Raw genomic sequence first — 14,805 nt, 5'->3', positions numbered from 1 at the left:
ATTATGCACTCTAGGCATTCGTAGATTATACCATCTCAATCTTTATCGTATATCTTTCCTTCTGATTTCATTTGTGCCCCCCAGCCCTCCTCTCTCTATCATTCTCACATTCAGCTTTGTTCAGTGTTCTAACACTATTGTATTACAGTTAGGTAGTAATGTGCTATCCATTTCTGAATTTTTAATCAGTCCCATTGCACAATCTGTATCCCTTCAGTTCCAACTACCCAATATCTACCCTATTTCTATCTCCTGATGACCTCTGTTCTTAACTGACATTCTCCAAGTTCATTCATTAATGTCAGTTCTTATCAGTGAGACCATGCAGTATTTGTCCTTTTGTTTCTGGCTAATCTCACTCAGCATAATGTCCTTAAGAGACCAAAATTTTGAGAACTGCTACCCATTGTGCCAAAAGGTGGGAGATAAATCCCACAAGTATTTAGATGGCTGGGATGTTGTCTCTAGGGTCAAGAATAATCTTTTGCACCTGCACTCCTGTGTTAGTTTGCTAATACTACCTGAAAGCAATATACCAGAAATGGTATGGCTTTTTATAAAGGAAATGTATTAAGTTACAAGTCTACCGTTCTAAGGCCATAAATGTCGAAACTAAGTCCAGAGAAAGATACCTCGATTCAAGAAAGGCCTATGTCTGTCACATGGGAGGCACGTGGCTGGGCATCTGCTCTTCCTTGTTCCAGGTCCATTGTTTCTAGCTTCTGATGTCAATGGTTTACTCTCTAAGCATCTGTGGGCATTAACTTCAGTCCTCTGAGTTCTGGCTAGCTTAGCATCTTTTGGGAAGGCACATGGGAACGTTTTCTGGGCTCTGTATCTCCAAACATCCATGTCTAGGTATCTGCTCTCTCTGTTGGCACTCCAAGCATCTTCAAACGCTTGCATCTCTGTTGGCTCTGAAGCAACTGTGGTTTCTCTAAAATGTCTCCCCTTTTAAAGGACTCCAGTAAACCAATCAAGACCCATCTTGAACGGGCGGAGTCACATCTCCATCTAATCAAAAGGCCACACTCCCAACTGGATGTGTCACATCTCCACGGAAATAACTTAATCAAAGTTCCCCCCACCCCGCAATATTGAATCAGGATTAAAATAAATATGAATGCTCCCCACAAGCCTGGATCAGGAAAAAAGACATGGCTTTTCAGGGGTACCTAAAAGCTGCAAACTAGTATAGCCCTTTACCCCTGAGGAAAAGAGACGATGCCTGGTGGACCTTTTTGGATTTCGTAGCATATAGCATCCTTGGGGATTCTTCTCTGACCCATTTATCATGTCAGTTGGAGCACCAGCAGCTCTGAGTGGGACCCAGAGCAAGAGAGGCTCTGTAGCAGGACCAGGTCGTGATGCAAGCTGCTGTGACACTCTGGTCGTAAGATCTAGAAGGCCCAATCATGCCAGAGAAACCAAGATGGATAGGGTGCCATGTGGAGTCTCTGGAAGGCTCCAATGGAAGAGAAATTTCAGCACAAACTTCTAGAGCAAAACCCTGACACCTTTAGCAGAGAACCACTTACCATTTGAAAATCCCCTCCTCATCTGCTACTGGTCTCTGGACTTGTGTCTGATGATGGATCACCAAGCAGCTAGGTGACCTGAAGGGCCCATTATGAGTTGGATATTATCATATACCCCAGGTTATAAGAGGCAAGGAGAAGGGTAGCAGCAATTATGGTACAAGAGCTTCCGGCTCAGACAGAACCATGAAGGTACAGTAAGTAAGCTGAACAGATGGTCCAGAATCCATGGTATCTCCCTCTGTTGTATCAGTGGTTCTATTTTAACTAATACCTGTAGCCTCAAGGATGCACCCCTAGATGAGGGAGAAAACTCAGGACAGCACATATGCTGTACTAACTAGAAATGACAGATTCTGCATTGCAACCTCACACAGAGGTGACCCTGAGGCAAAACGATGAAGGGGAATCCTCCCAGGGGAGAGATGTGATGACATTTGGTCATCCACTGTAAATGCAAGGAAAGGTGGCATAAGGTATGGATATACATGGGCTCCTGGGCAGGGGCCTGGAAGTATCAAGATAGGAAATTGAGAGGCAAGGATATTTGGGATGGAGGCATGTGGATGTGTCTATGGGAGAATGCACAAAGCATGCAGTTCTCTGTGTCTTATGATAAGGTCCTGCAAGCAAGCCTTGGTCCCAGGCTCTATTTTGGGGGGAGACTAGACTAAGATACTACCTGATTTAAAACTGTCACCCCTTCCTGATAGACCTAATCTCTCTTTACTCTGCTCCATTTTGATCTTCCATTCAATTTACTTATTTATTATCTTTATCCTTTATTATGCGACTCTCCCACAAAAATGTAAGCTCTATAAGACTAGGAATATTTGTCTGTTCTGTTCAGTCTTGCCTTCCCAGCACCTAGAACACATGATAAAATTGGGCTAGACTGACGGGATAAAATTATCAGAGATAATGTGCGTACTTTTAGGTGCTGAGTATTTAGACCCTGGTAGAAAATTCCGGGCCCCAGGAAAGACAAGTTCTGGTTGGTTCAGGGACTGTGATCATGAGTGGGGAATTTCAGAACTGCAGAGACTGAGTGGGTTGGGTTTCGGTGGAAGGCAGGGCTTTTTAGAACATTTAGTGTCCCATAGAGCTAAAGCCTTTCCTGGCAGAGTTGCCAGATTTCAGCCCAAACCTGTATGGTTAGACCACCCCCACCCCAAAGGCAGACTTACCTGTGGTTACGAGCTCAGGGTCTTAGGACAGACATACCTGAGTTCAGAGCCTTAGCCTTACTTAAAAAAAAATTTTTTTTTAAATACCAAACAAATGCAAACATTCCTATTTTGATCATTCCGTTCTACATATATAATCAGTAATTCACAATATCATCCCATAGTTGCATATTCATCATCATGATCATTTCTTGGAACATTTGCATCTATTCAGAAAAAGAAATAAAGACAACAGGAAAAAATTCATACATACCATTCCCCTTACCCCTTCCTTTCGTTGATCATTAGCATGTCAATCTAAATTTATTTTAACATTTGTTCCCCCTATTATTTATTTGTATTCCATATGTTTTACTCATCTGTTGATAAGGTCGATAAAAGGAGCATCAGACACAAGGTTTTCACAATCACACAGTCACATTGTGAAAGCTATATCACTGTACAGTCATCTTCAAGAAACATGGCTACTGGAACACAGCTCTGCATTTTCAGGCAGTTCCCTCCAGCCTCTCCACTACATCTTGAATAACAAGGTGATATCTATTTAATGCGTAAGAATAACCTCTAGGATAACCTCTCGACTCTGTTTGGAATCTCTCAGCCATGGACACTTTATTTTGTCTCATTTCACTCTTTCCTCTTTTGGTCGAGAAGGTTCTCTCAATCCCTTGATGCTGAGTCTCCGCTCATTCTAGGGTTTTTCTCAATCCCTTGATGCTTAGCCCTACTTCTTAGCTGTGTGATCTTGAGCAAACTGCTTCACCTCTCTGACTTCAGTTTCCTTACCTGCAAAGCTGTGTTAATAATAGTACCTATTTAATTGGGTTGCCATGATAATTGAGGGGGTCAAGTCTCCTGTAAAGGGCTTGGCACAAAAAGAAGCACTCACTAAATATCAGTTAGTGATAGGAAACTTTCCCATGCCACATGCTGGAGGGATGAAGTTCTAGGTCCCTCCTTCTTAACAGAGAGTTCAGCTTCTCTCAGTAACAGCACTTATTCCATTTTCTTGGATCAAGGTCAAAGAGAGAGGTAACCTGGGGTTTCCACAGATATCCAAGCAAATTGAATTCCAAAGGCCCTGGCTCCAGGAATTATACATAAATGACTTCATTGAGTTGGGCATCCAGCTGGGTACATCTTCCCCAGCTTTCTGTTTAGAGCTTCCTGTCCATGAAACACGTGCTGCTTGGGGTGCCTCCTGCAACCCAGTCCCTGGGACACTCACATCCTGCTGCCTTGTCTTTTTCTACCCTGTGCCCTTTGCCAGAAGCACCCTTCCTGCCACCTTACACCCACCTCTACCTGCTGACACCTATTCATCCTTTTGTTTACCCTGCTTCTCCTATTTCATTTCTTCTTTTCCTTTTCCTGCCTTCTTTTGGCTCTAAGGCACTGCCCCCCCCCATTCTATTTCATTGCACTCCTCGTTTAATATGCATGCTTACCTTAGAGTCAAATGTTAGTCAATATTTTGCCGTCCTACCAAATAATAGACCATTCTAACTCTGACCACGCCTTCCCAATCCATCTGTTATTGTCTGATTCTTTAGTTTTATCTTTTTTTCCTCTTTCTAATCCCTGTCTTAGTTTGCCAGGGCTGCTATCACAAATACCACAGGCTGGTTGACTTAAGCGACGGGAACTTATTATCTCAATAAGTGGAGGCGTGTCTCCACCCATTTGGGTGGGTCTTGATCAGTTTCTGGAGTCCTATAAAAGAGGAAACATTTTGGAGGATGAAGGAGATTCAGAGAGAGCAGAACGACATAGCCACAAGAAGCAGAGAGCTCACCAGCTAGCGACCTTTGGAAACGAAGAAGGAAAATGGTTCCCGGGGAGCTTCATGAAAGGAAGCCAGGAGAGAAAGCTAGCAGATGACACCATGTTCACAACATGACTTTCCAGATGGGAGAGAAACCCTGACCCTGTTCGCCATGTGCCTTCTCACTTGAGAGAGAAACCCTGAACTTCATCAGCCTTCTTGAACCAAGGTATCTTTCCCTGGATGCCTTAGATTGGACATTTCTATAGACTTATTTTAATTGGGACATTTTCTCGGCCTTAGAACTGTAAACTAGCAACTCATTAAATTCCCCTTTTAAAAAACCATTCTAGGGCAGGCTACGGTGGCTCAGCAGGTAAGAATGCTTGCCTGCCAAACCCGAGGACCCGGGTTTGATTCCCGGTGCCTGCCCATGTTAAAAAAAAAAAAAAGAAAAAACCATTCTATTTCTGATATTCTGCATTCTGGCAGCTAGCAAACCAGAACAACATCCTTTAAAATTTCTTTGGAAGAGTGCTTGTTCATTGTAAATGCTCTTAATTTTTGTCTGAAATGTAGCTATGTCAACCTCATTTCTGAAAGATAGTCAAGATTGACAGTTGTTTTTCTTAGTGCTTTGAAGGTGGTATTCCACTGTCTTCTGGATTTAAATGTTGCTATTGAGAAGTTAGCTGTCTGTCTATTTTGAAGTTCATCCATCTTCTCTCTAGGAATCAGCAGTTTTGCTAGTCTACATGTTTGGTGTAGATTTCTTTTTATTTATCATCCTTGAGTTGGTGGAGCTGCCAGATCCTGAAGGATTTTCTCTTTTATCAATTCTGGAAAATTCTCAGCCATATCTTTTTGAACATCCAACTCTCTCATTTCCTTTAGGAACTCTAATTAGACATAGGCTAGTTCTTCTTGGATCATCCTCTATGTGTCCTAGTCTCTGTTTCATATTTCCCATATCATTGTCCCTCTGTCCTGCATTCTTGTTAAGTTCTTCAGCTCCAATGTCCACTTCACTAATTCTTTCTTCAGCTATTGTTAATAGGCTGGTTAACCTGTTCATTGATTCTCTGGTTTCAAAGATTATGTTCTTCATTTATAGAAATACTACTTCTGTATGACTTTTAACAGTTCTTGTGCCCTATCTAGACTTTCAGTTACCAACTTTTACTTCTTTGAACACATGAAATATCCTTATTTTATATTATATATAACAAAATTCTAATATCTACAGTTTTTGAGGGTCTGAGTCTATGGTTTACTGCTTTGTGCAACTCTCACTTATAGTGTCTGTGTTTTATGATTTTGTTATTATTATTATTCTGCAGTGAGCTTGTATTACTTGGAAACTTTTCTGTGGAAATTCTTTGAGGTCTGAGTTTAGGTGACGTTACTACAGAGAGAAATTTCACATTTGTTTCTGCTGAGTGCCTAGGAAACTTCTACCTTCTTTAATTTCGAGTCTCCTGTTGTGTGTGCGTTTTTTGTTTTTTTTTTACATGGGCAGGCACCAGGAATTGAACCCGGGTCCTCGGGCATGGCAGGCGAGCATTCTTATCTGCTGAGCCACTGTGGCCCACCCCTAATCCTGTTGTGTTTTTGCTTGTTTCTGGTTGTGTTGTTTTTGCCACATAGATGCCATGAATTCCATTACCCAAACCCCTGAGAGGTTGACTTGTGGTTAGGAGCATTTGAAACTAATTTTTTTCTTCTTCCTTCTCCTCCTTTTCCTCCTTTTCTTTCTAATTTCCACCCAGAATCAGTGCTGAGCCAGCAGGTTCCATGTCAGTTCTCTCGGAGGTTTTTCTCTCCTAGCTCACCCACCAAGGGTGTTGTGTTTCAGTGGCCTTGACTCTAGGTGGGGGAAGAGGGGGATGGATGGATGTTCTGATTTTTATTCCAACTTTTCTCAGGCTCTAGATTTTTTCCCAGGGCTGTTACAATGAAGTTCTTGGTCACCAGACATCATCAGGGAAACCCCCTTGCTTCTGTTCTCAATGATCTCTTTAAATTTGTGTTTTCTTTTCATTTTGACCTCTGATAATTTCCCTTAACTTCTTACTGTCTCCACTCTACATTTTTTTTATTAATTTTTAAATTTTTTAAAAAATATATAACAACAAACAAATGCAAACATTCTTATGATAATTCCGTTCTAAATCTATAATCAGTAATTCACAATATCATCCCATAGTTGCATATTCATCATCATGATCATTTCCTGGAACATTTGCATCAATTCAGAAAAAGAAATAAAAAGAAAACAGAAAAAAATTCATACATACCATACCCCCTACCCCTCCTTTTCATTGATCACTAGCATTTCAATCTACTAAATTTATTTTAACATTTGTTCCCATTATTTGCCTTTATGCCATATGTTTTACTCGTCTGTTGATAAGGTCGATAAAAGGAGCATCAGACACAAGGTTTTCACAATCACACAGTCACATTGTGAAAGCTGTATCATTATACAATCATCATCAAGAAACATGGCTACAGGAACACAGCTCCACATTTTCAGGCAGTTCCCTCCAGCCTCTCCACCACATCTTGACTAACAAGGTGATATCTATTTAATGTGTAAGAATAACCTCCAGGATAATCTCTCAACTCTGTTTGGAATTTCTCAGCCATTGACACTTTATCAACTCTGCATTTTAAAAGAGATTTTAAAATATTTTTACCCAGATGTTTTTGGCATTTTGTATCAGTAGAATTTTTCAGGATACGCGGACTCCCATATTGCCAGAAGCAGAAGTCTAGCCATCCTTCCCAGCCTAGTTCTCTCTTTTTTAAAAAAAAAAAGTTTTTTTATTATTTAATATAGCATATATACAAAGCAAAGAAAGAAAAAAACAATTGTTTTCAAAGCAGCCTTTAACAAGTAGGTACAGATCCCAGAGTTTGTCATGGGCTACCATACCATCCTCTCAGATTTTTCCTTCTAGCTGCTCCAGAACATTGGAGGCCAGAAGGAATACATATATATTTTTTAACATCACAATTGAGTTTTTTTTCTTTTTTATGAACAATAACATATGTACAGAAAAGCAATAAATTTCAAAGCACAGCCCAACAATTAGTTGTAGAACAGATTTCAGAGTTTGGTATGGGTTACAATTTCGCAATTTTAGGTTTTTACTTCTAGCTGCTCTAAGATACTGGAGACTAAAAGAAATATCAGTGTAATGATTCAGCATTCATACTTGTTTATTAAACCCGACATTCTCTGTGTAACTACACTATCACTTTTCTTTGATCTTTCCATCCCTCTCTTCAGGGGTGTTTGGGCTTTGGCCATCCTAACTTTTTCATGTTGAGAGCGGCTGTAGATCATATGGGGAAGGGGCATGGAACTATCTGATGTTCTGGAGAGGCTGGGCGCTCTAGGTTTCAGGACTTATCTGGTCCAGCCCAGTTCTCAAAGGAAGCCGGCATCAGCAGGAGACCTGCCACTCTGGTCACCTTTCCGTAGCCTGTGACTTGGCCACTTGTGTTTGAGAACTACAGACTCCTGAGATCAGGGAGGTGGTTTTCCTTTCTTCACCCTCCGTTCACATCCGTCCACGCACCAAAGTCTCTGTGAATGGCTGGTGAATGGAATTAAATCCGGGAGCTGGAGGCTCACCACCAGCCTGTGCTGCCGCGACTGTCCACAAGAGGGCGGCCTCAGCTAGTGCCGGCGCTGGGGTCCAGTTTCCCCCCTGGAGGGCGGGGCAGGGTCCCCGTGGTGGGAGGGGCCTGGCTCCCTGTGGCTCCCAAACCTGCACCATAAAATGCCCCGCCCTGGGGATTGGCCACCCGGGGCAAAGTTGCGGAAATGAAGACAAGAAAGGATGAGGTTAAGAGTGCACAGCTGGTGATGGGGCGCCGGGCCACGGTGGTTCAGTGGCAGAGTTCTCGCCTGCCATGCCTGAGACTCAGGTTCGATTCCCCGTGTCTGCTCATGCAGAATTAGTTAGCTGTCTGCTGTCTGTTCGTTTGTTCACTCAACAAACACTTATTAAGCACCCACTGTTTGCCCTGCACTGGGGGTAACTGTAACCCTTGGGATTTAATCTTATGAGATCCCGAGTCTGTAAAATGGAACAGAGAGAGGGTGGCTCATTCTTTCCAGCAACAGATATTTATTGAGCGTCTTCTATGTGCCAGGCCTCCAGAAATGAGACATGTCCCTGCACTTCCTTTTCCTGCGCCTCCCCTTCCTCAGGAAGGTCTTTCTCTCCTTCTGTCTCTCCACGGGGCTCAGCCGAACTTGGTGGGCTCCGAGCAGAGGCAGCGGGAAGGACGTTGGGGGGCTCCCTCCCCATCAGCCCCCTCTAACGCCAGCTTGACTTCCTGGAGACCAAAACCACAAGCCAAGCACGGAGGCGTGAAAGACATACAGGCAGGGGTGGGTCGCCCGCGCACCAGAAAGAGACAGAGCGGCGGAGAGAAAGACACGCACAGAAACAGAGAAGGGCAGAGGCGACCCAAGAGGTGGAAGGCAGCCGTGCCCACCTCCCGGCCCCAGGATGGCACCTCCCGCCGGCGGGCAAGCCTAGCGGCCAGGAATGGCAGCAGACATGTGGCTCTTCTTGGCGACCCTGGCCTTGCTGACAGCCACCCTCTCAGGTAGCCCCCTCTTGCCACCCACTGCCACCCTCTGTTGGCTTCTACTTGAGGACCTGGAGACTTTTAGCCAAGGCCGTGCACTGGTTTGGGGGTGGGTGGAGAACGAGCTGTGCCAAGGGTGCCCAGGGCTCCAAGAGTGGCCAAGACCGTGCCTGGTCCGTGCTGCCACCCTCTAGCCCTGCAGGGTGGTGGTGAGATGTTTGGGCAACCGTGCTGTGCCTACTGATGGGTTCCAGAGGTCTGAGGAGAGAGCAGCCTCGCACTCATAGACTCAGGAACTGTATCCCAGGAGGGAACCCAGGACACCCACTGGCGACCCTATTTTCATCCATGAACCTGAGACTCTGGACTTACCAGGCTCATATCCCCCTTGAGAAAGCAGTCCCAGAAACAGAACTGCAGGGGGCCGAGGGCAGCTTGGCAGTTTGCTGGGGCTTAGCCACAACCCTGAGGGAGGTTAAGGCACAAATGAGCAGGAGTGAGCTCCCCAGCTCCCTCCACCAATCCTAAGCTCTTTCCCGGTACCAAGGTGCCCTTGCAGCCCGGGCTCAGGTGGTCAGAGGTGGGAGCTCAGCTGGGCTGAGCTCATAAGAAATTTGTTGGCAGCTCCTGCGTGCAAGGTCCAAGCTAGTCTGAGCTGGGCGGTCACCAAGAGATGCAAGAAAGCAATCCTGCCCCTGTTGGGTTCACATCTGGGAGGCAGGCAAGACTGGTATGGGAACAGAATTCTAGGTCCACCCTGCAGTGGAGAAGTCAAATGTTTTCCATTTGACGTGACGGGGGACCCAGGCAGGCTCTGTGGAGGTGCATCCGAGCTGGCTCCGAGAATTCGGGCCATCCGGGGAGCCATAGGGGAGCTTCTTTCCTCCGCCTTGTTTGCAGGCACCTGCTCCGAACCTCCCGACTTCAAACTAGTTCCCAGCAGGAGACTGAGTTCCGGGAGCAGGAACATGTGCCCTGGTGGCCCTGAGTGGGTTGGGGCCTCAGCTTTGCTCCTTTTTTTGCTCCCCTCCCCTCCCCAGGACCTGAGCTGGGCCTGGGGCTCAGCTGGCTTCCATGCCTGAGCTGAGATAAGGTAGAATGGCTCGCTCCTTCCCCGTCTCCATTACTGCCATCTTCTCTGTTCCCCGTGAACCTGAGCTCAAGGTTTAGGCACTTCTGCCTTCGGGGCTTCAGACCCAGCTCCTCCCATGGCCCCCAGGCAGGAATGAGAGCCAAAGGCTGAGCTAGACATTGGGTGCCCTCTGTGCTAAAGCCGAGCAGCCTGCAGGTCCGGGAGGCTCCAGGAGCTGGCCTCGGCAGTGCCTGGAGAGAAGGCAGCAACCCCCGCACCTGGGCAGAGCTCAGGAAGGCCAAATGGAGGGACCTAGAGCAGTTTCTTACACGTCACTTGTTCTTGTCCCCTCTGACGACTTCTGCCTGACGTTCCCAGCACTGTTATTTACCGAACGTCTGTTAAACCGCGTTTATAAGAGACTCACTTTCTGTTACTAATGCAAGCTTAGTGTCGAAGGGAAACTTGCTGTCACTGTGGTCGATGGAAAACCAATATCATCTGCCATCCACGCAAGGTGAAAGGTAGCCCGAAAACTAAATGGCAGTGAAAACAAATTGCTATTACGTTCTGGCAAAAAGTTGTTCAAACGTAGACGCCATTCGTTGGGCCTGAGACCTAAACCTGGCCTCTCTGTTAAAAGGGAAGGGGACGGTGACACTAAAACATCCTGGCTCCAAATGGCTCCAAAAGCCATTTTCTTCTTGGCTCCTGCAGGATTGAAAGCTCTTTGAATAGGGGGTGATTTCCTCACTGTGCATTTTAACGGCATCAAATGCTACTTCCCGAAACCTTCTCTAGAGTTGGGAAATATGAGGACTACGGACTGGCAGGAAGGGTAATGCAGAAGGAAGGAGAATGAGGGCCGGAGCTCACTTGGGGAGGCAGAGGGAGCTTCCTAGTATGGCCTGCAGGCTGCTATGTGGGAGGCTGGGCCCCCCACTTTCGGGCCAGCCTGAGCATTGTTTTCTCCTCTGTTCTCGTCCGATGCACCCAAACCCCAGCACAGCCTTTCCCTTGGAGGAAACGATCAACCCAGACCAGGTTGCAGGGCCTCTCCTTGGTGCCATCAGTGCTTTGGGCCGGTCAGGTTGGGAAGAGGGGATTGGGGGTTCCAAGGAGGAAAAGAAAAGGAGCTGCTGTGAGAATGAGACCCAAGAGGAAGCTCAGGGCCTGCTCTTGGGAGCTGCATTGGAAGCCTGGGGGGGAAGGGGAGGGGACCCCAGGCTGTGCCCTGGGGACCACAGCCCGTGGAGCCTGGCTCCCCTCCCACCCCACCCCCGGGTCCTGGCACTTCTGCCTGGAGCCCCTGGTGCCCGAGCAGGCCTCTCTTCTTAGGCTCCCCCTTCCCAGCCCCAGTCCCAGGCGCTCAGTCCTGGGTCTGGTATACTATTTCTCGGCCCAGCCCCGCCCAGGTCTGGGGCCAGCCGCTCACCAGCCCTGGTGTGTGTTGTTGAATGACGAGGGCAGAGACCAGGTCTTAGGAAACCAGGTCTTACAGGCCTGGGCCCAGGGGTGATTTGTCCAGCCACCCTCCAACCCTGAGCCTCAGTTTCCCCATCAGCCAACTGCACGTGAAGGCACAGAGAGAATGAACCAGAAGCCCTGGATTAGGGAGGGTAAGGTAGGGTCAAGAAACCCAGGATCATCAGCCTGGGGCCGGCCTCGTTTGCTACAGGGCTCATTTTGTGATCTGGACCTCTACTTGCCTTTCAGTGAAATGGGGTGCTTTGCGGAGACCGTTCCCAAAGGCTCATCCAGATCTGACACCTTATGGGGAAATAATAATGTACCAGGCCTTTTCCACCAGGGCAGAGCTGAGATCGGTGATTTTAATTCAGTCTGTACCAGAATTGGTAACGACCTCAAGTACTGTGTTTGTGCGCCAGAAAGGCCATTTACGGTTATTTTTAAAGTAACAATATATAGTTTCTTAAATGAACAAATTGAAAAATCTGATTTTTCCTTAAGCTGTTAAGTTCAATATAGAAACCTCATTTTATTTAAAAAATCCAGTCACATTTTAAAACAGTTTTTCATTGTTAAATGTAACATAAATACAAAGAAAAGAATGAAAAAGCAATGGTTTTCAATGTACACTTCAACAAATAGATACAGAACAGATTTCAGAATTCATCGTGGGTTTTCGCTATTTCAGATTTTTCCTTCCAGTGGCTCCAAAACACTGGAAGCTAGAAGAAATATATGTATATTTCTTTTCTTTTTTTTTTTTGGTGAAAAATAATATATATACAAAAAAGCAAGAAATTTCAAAGCACATCGCAAAAGTTCGTTGTAAAACAGATTTCAGAGTTTAGTATGGGTTTTAATTCCACCATTTTAGGTTTCTACTTCTAACCACTCTAAGCTATTGGAGGCTAAAAGAAATATCAATATAATAACTCAGCAATCATATTCGTTTGTTAAACCATACCTTCTCTGAATAACAAGCCCAGTCATTTTTTAAAACTTTTTTATTGAAAAACATAACATGCATACCAAAAAAAGCAATAATTTTCAAAGTCCATTTTAACTAGTCGTTACAGAACAGATTTCAAAATTTGTGCTAGATCACCATTCCACATTTCCCAGCTTTTCCTTCTAGCTGCTCCAAAACACTGGAAGCTAAAAGAAATAACATTCTAGTGATTTAGCAGCCATAGCATTTGCTAAATCCTGTGTTCTCTGTTATAACTCCTTTTCCTTTGATTCTGCTCCCAATCTATAGCAGTTTTTGGGCTATACCCGTTCTAACTTTTACACGTTAAATCAGTATAGGATAGGGGGATGGAATTAGCAGATATTCTTGGAGAGGCTGGCCTTTCGGGACTTCAAGACTTATCTGACCTAGGAACCTTCTGGAAATGATAGGTTTCAGGAAAGTAAACTTAGCACATGAACTTTTGTAGAATCTTGGTCTGAGCCCTAGGTGTTCTTTGGGGTTAACAGAAATGATGTTAATTGGGGTTTGGTGAATCATGGCAATTAGCAATATCTAGCTGAAGCTTGCATAAAAATAGCCTCCAGAATAGCCTCTCAAATTCATTTGAACTCTCTTAGCCACTGATATCTCATTTTCTTATATTCCTTTTCCCCCTTTTAGTCCGGAAGGCCCAGTCATTTTTAGCAATGACTTTCAAGGGGTCTTTGATTAAAATTTGAGCAAATTGAGCTAAACAGAGCAGGTTTTCTTCAATAATAAATTGAAATGTAGGGAATCACATTCCCTTAGATCTGTGCTGATCCAGAAATTCACTGCCATGAATTTGCGTCTCAGATGTGGTAGTCTAAATACAGCTGTGTCAGAAATGTTAAAAATACAGTGCATTTTGAAAATCAGTACATAGAAAAATCATGTAAAATATCTCACTAATACCTGTTTAAACAGATTGCATGTTGAAATGCTGTTATTTTGAATAGGTCAGGTTAAATACATTTTATTATTGCAATTAATTCTCCTGATTCCTTTTTACTTTTTAAAATATGGCTACTAGAAAATTTAATATTACACGTATAGCTCACGTTATGTTTATATTGGATAGACTGCCTTAGATAATCTACGCTGTGCTTATAAATTTTTTTAAACTTTTTTATTAATTAAAAAAATTAACAAACAAAAATTTAGAAATCATTCCATTCTACATATATAATCAGTAATTTTTAATATCATCACATAGTTGCATATTCATCATTTCTTAGTACATTTGCATCAATTTAGAAAAAGAAATAAAAAGACAACAGAAAAAGAAATAAAATGATAATAGAGAATAAAAAACTATACGTACCATACCTCATACCCCTTGCTTTCATTTACCACTATTTCAAACTGAATTTATTTTAACATTTGTTCCCCCTATTATTTATTTTTATTCCATCTGTTCTATAACTCTGTTGATATAGTAGCTAAAAGGAGCATCAGACATAAGGATTTTTAATAATATTTTTAAATTTTTATTTATTTATTTACTTATTTTTTACATGGGCAGGCACCGGGAATCGAACCTGGGTCCTCTAGCATGGCAGGCAAGCATTCTTGCCTGCTGAGCCACCGTGGCCCACCCAGACATAAGGTTTTCACATTCACAGAGTCTCATTGTGAAAGCTATATCATTGTTCAATCATCATCAAGAAACATGGCTACTGGAACTTTATTTCACTTCTTAACATGTGCACATTTTACCAATACTCTGCCTCCCGCTTACTGATAAGTAAAGAAGGACTAACAGGAAGAGGAACTGTGGGCTGCCCTATCTTCCCCTTTCCTGCTGTATCATCATTTTCACCGTGAGTGGTTGGCTAATACAGAGGAGTGAAATGAGTGAAGAAGGATATGAAAGAGTTCATTGGTTGTTGGTTCTCAGACGACCATTGCCTCCTTTTCTGCTTTCAAAACCATCAGCACCCCCACTTAATTATAGACAGAATGTGCTCACTCCACACTTACTTTCTTTTGTGACCTCTCATGCTTTATGGGTCTCCTGGAATTCTGTGCTTACACAATATTGTTAATGCTAATTGCGAAGAGCACAGCAAAGACCAGTAGTAGATTTGTCTATTGCACGTATCTCCTCAGCTCCCACACATGCTCCATTGCCCTGCCAGACTTCACTTACACCAAACAAATTCAAAGAT

At 44.1% G+C, this 14,805-nt stretch overlaps 1 protein-coding gene across 3 annotated transcripts in view; it reads left to right on the top strand.

Moving 5' to 3' along the window:
- The first annotated feature begins 8,723 nt into the window (after nucleotides 1-8,723).
- The window catches only part of CD6 (CD6 molecule), a 56,828-nt gene continuing 50,746 nt past the window's right edge, over nucleotides 8,724-14,805 (top strand). For all 3 annotated transcript variants that reach the window (XM_077116081.1, XM_077116079.1, XM_077116078.1), the window contains exon 1: nucleotides 8,724-9,119. In XM_077116081.1, coding sequence (XP_076972196.1) covers nucleotides 9,059-9,119 — 61 coding nt within the window. In that variant the 5' untranslated portion in view covers nucleotides 8,724-9,058. The remainder of the gene's footprint in view (nucleotides 9,120-14,805) is intronic.

Source organism: Tamandua tetradactyla, chromosome 9 (assembly GCF_023851605.1).
Source record: "Tamandua tetradactyla isolate mTamTet1 chromosome 9, mTamTet1.pri, whole genome shotgun sequence".
In the NCBI taxonomy this organism is placed as follows: domain Eukaryota; kingdom Metazoa; phylum Chordata; class Mammalia; order Pilosa; family Myrmecophagidae; genus Tamandua; species Tamandua tetradactyla.
This window is presented reverse-complemented; position numbering and strand designations above follow the sequence as displayed.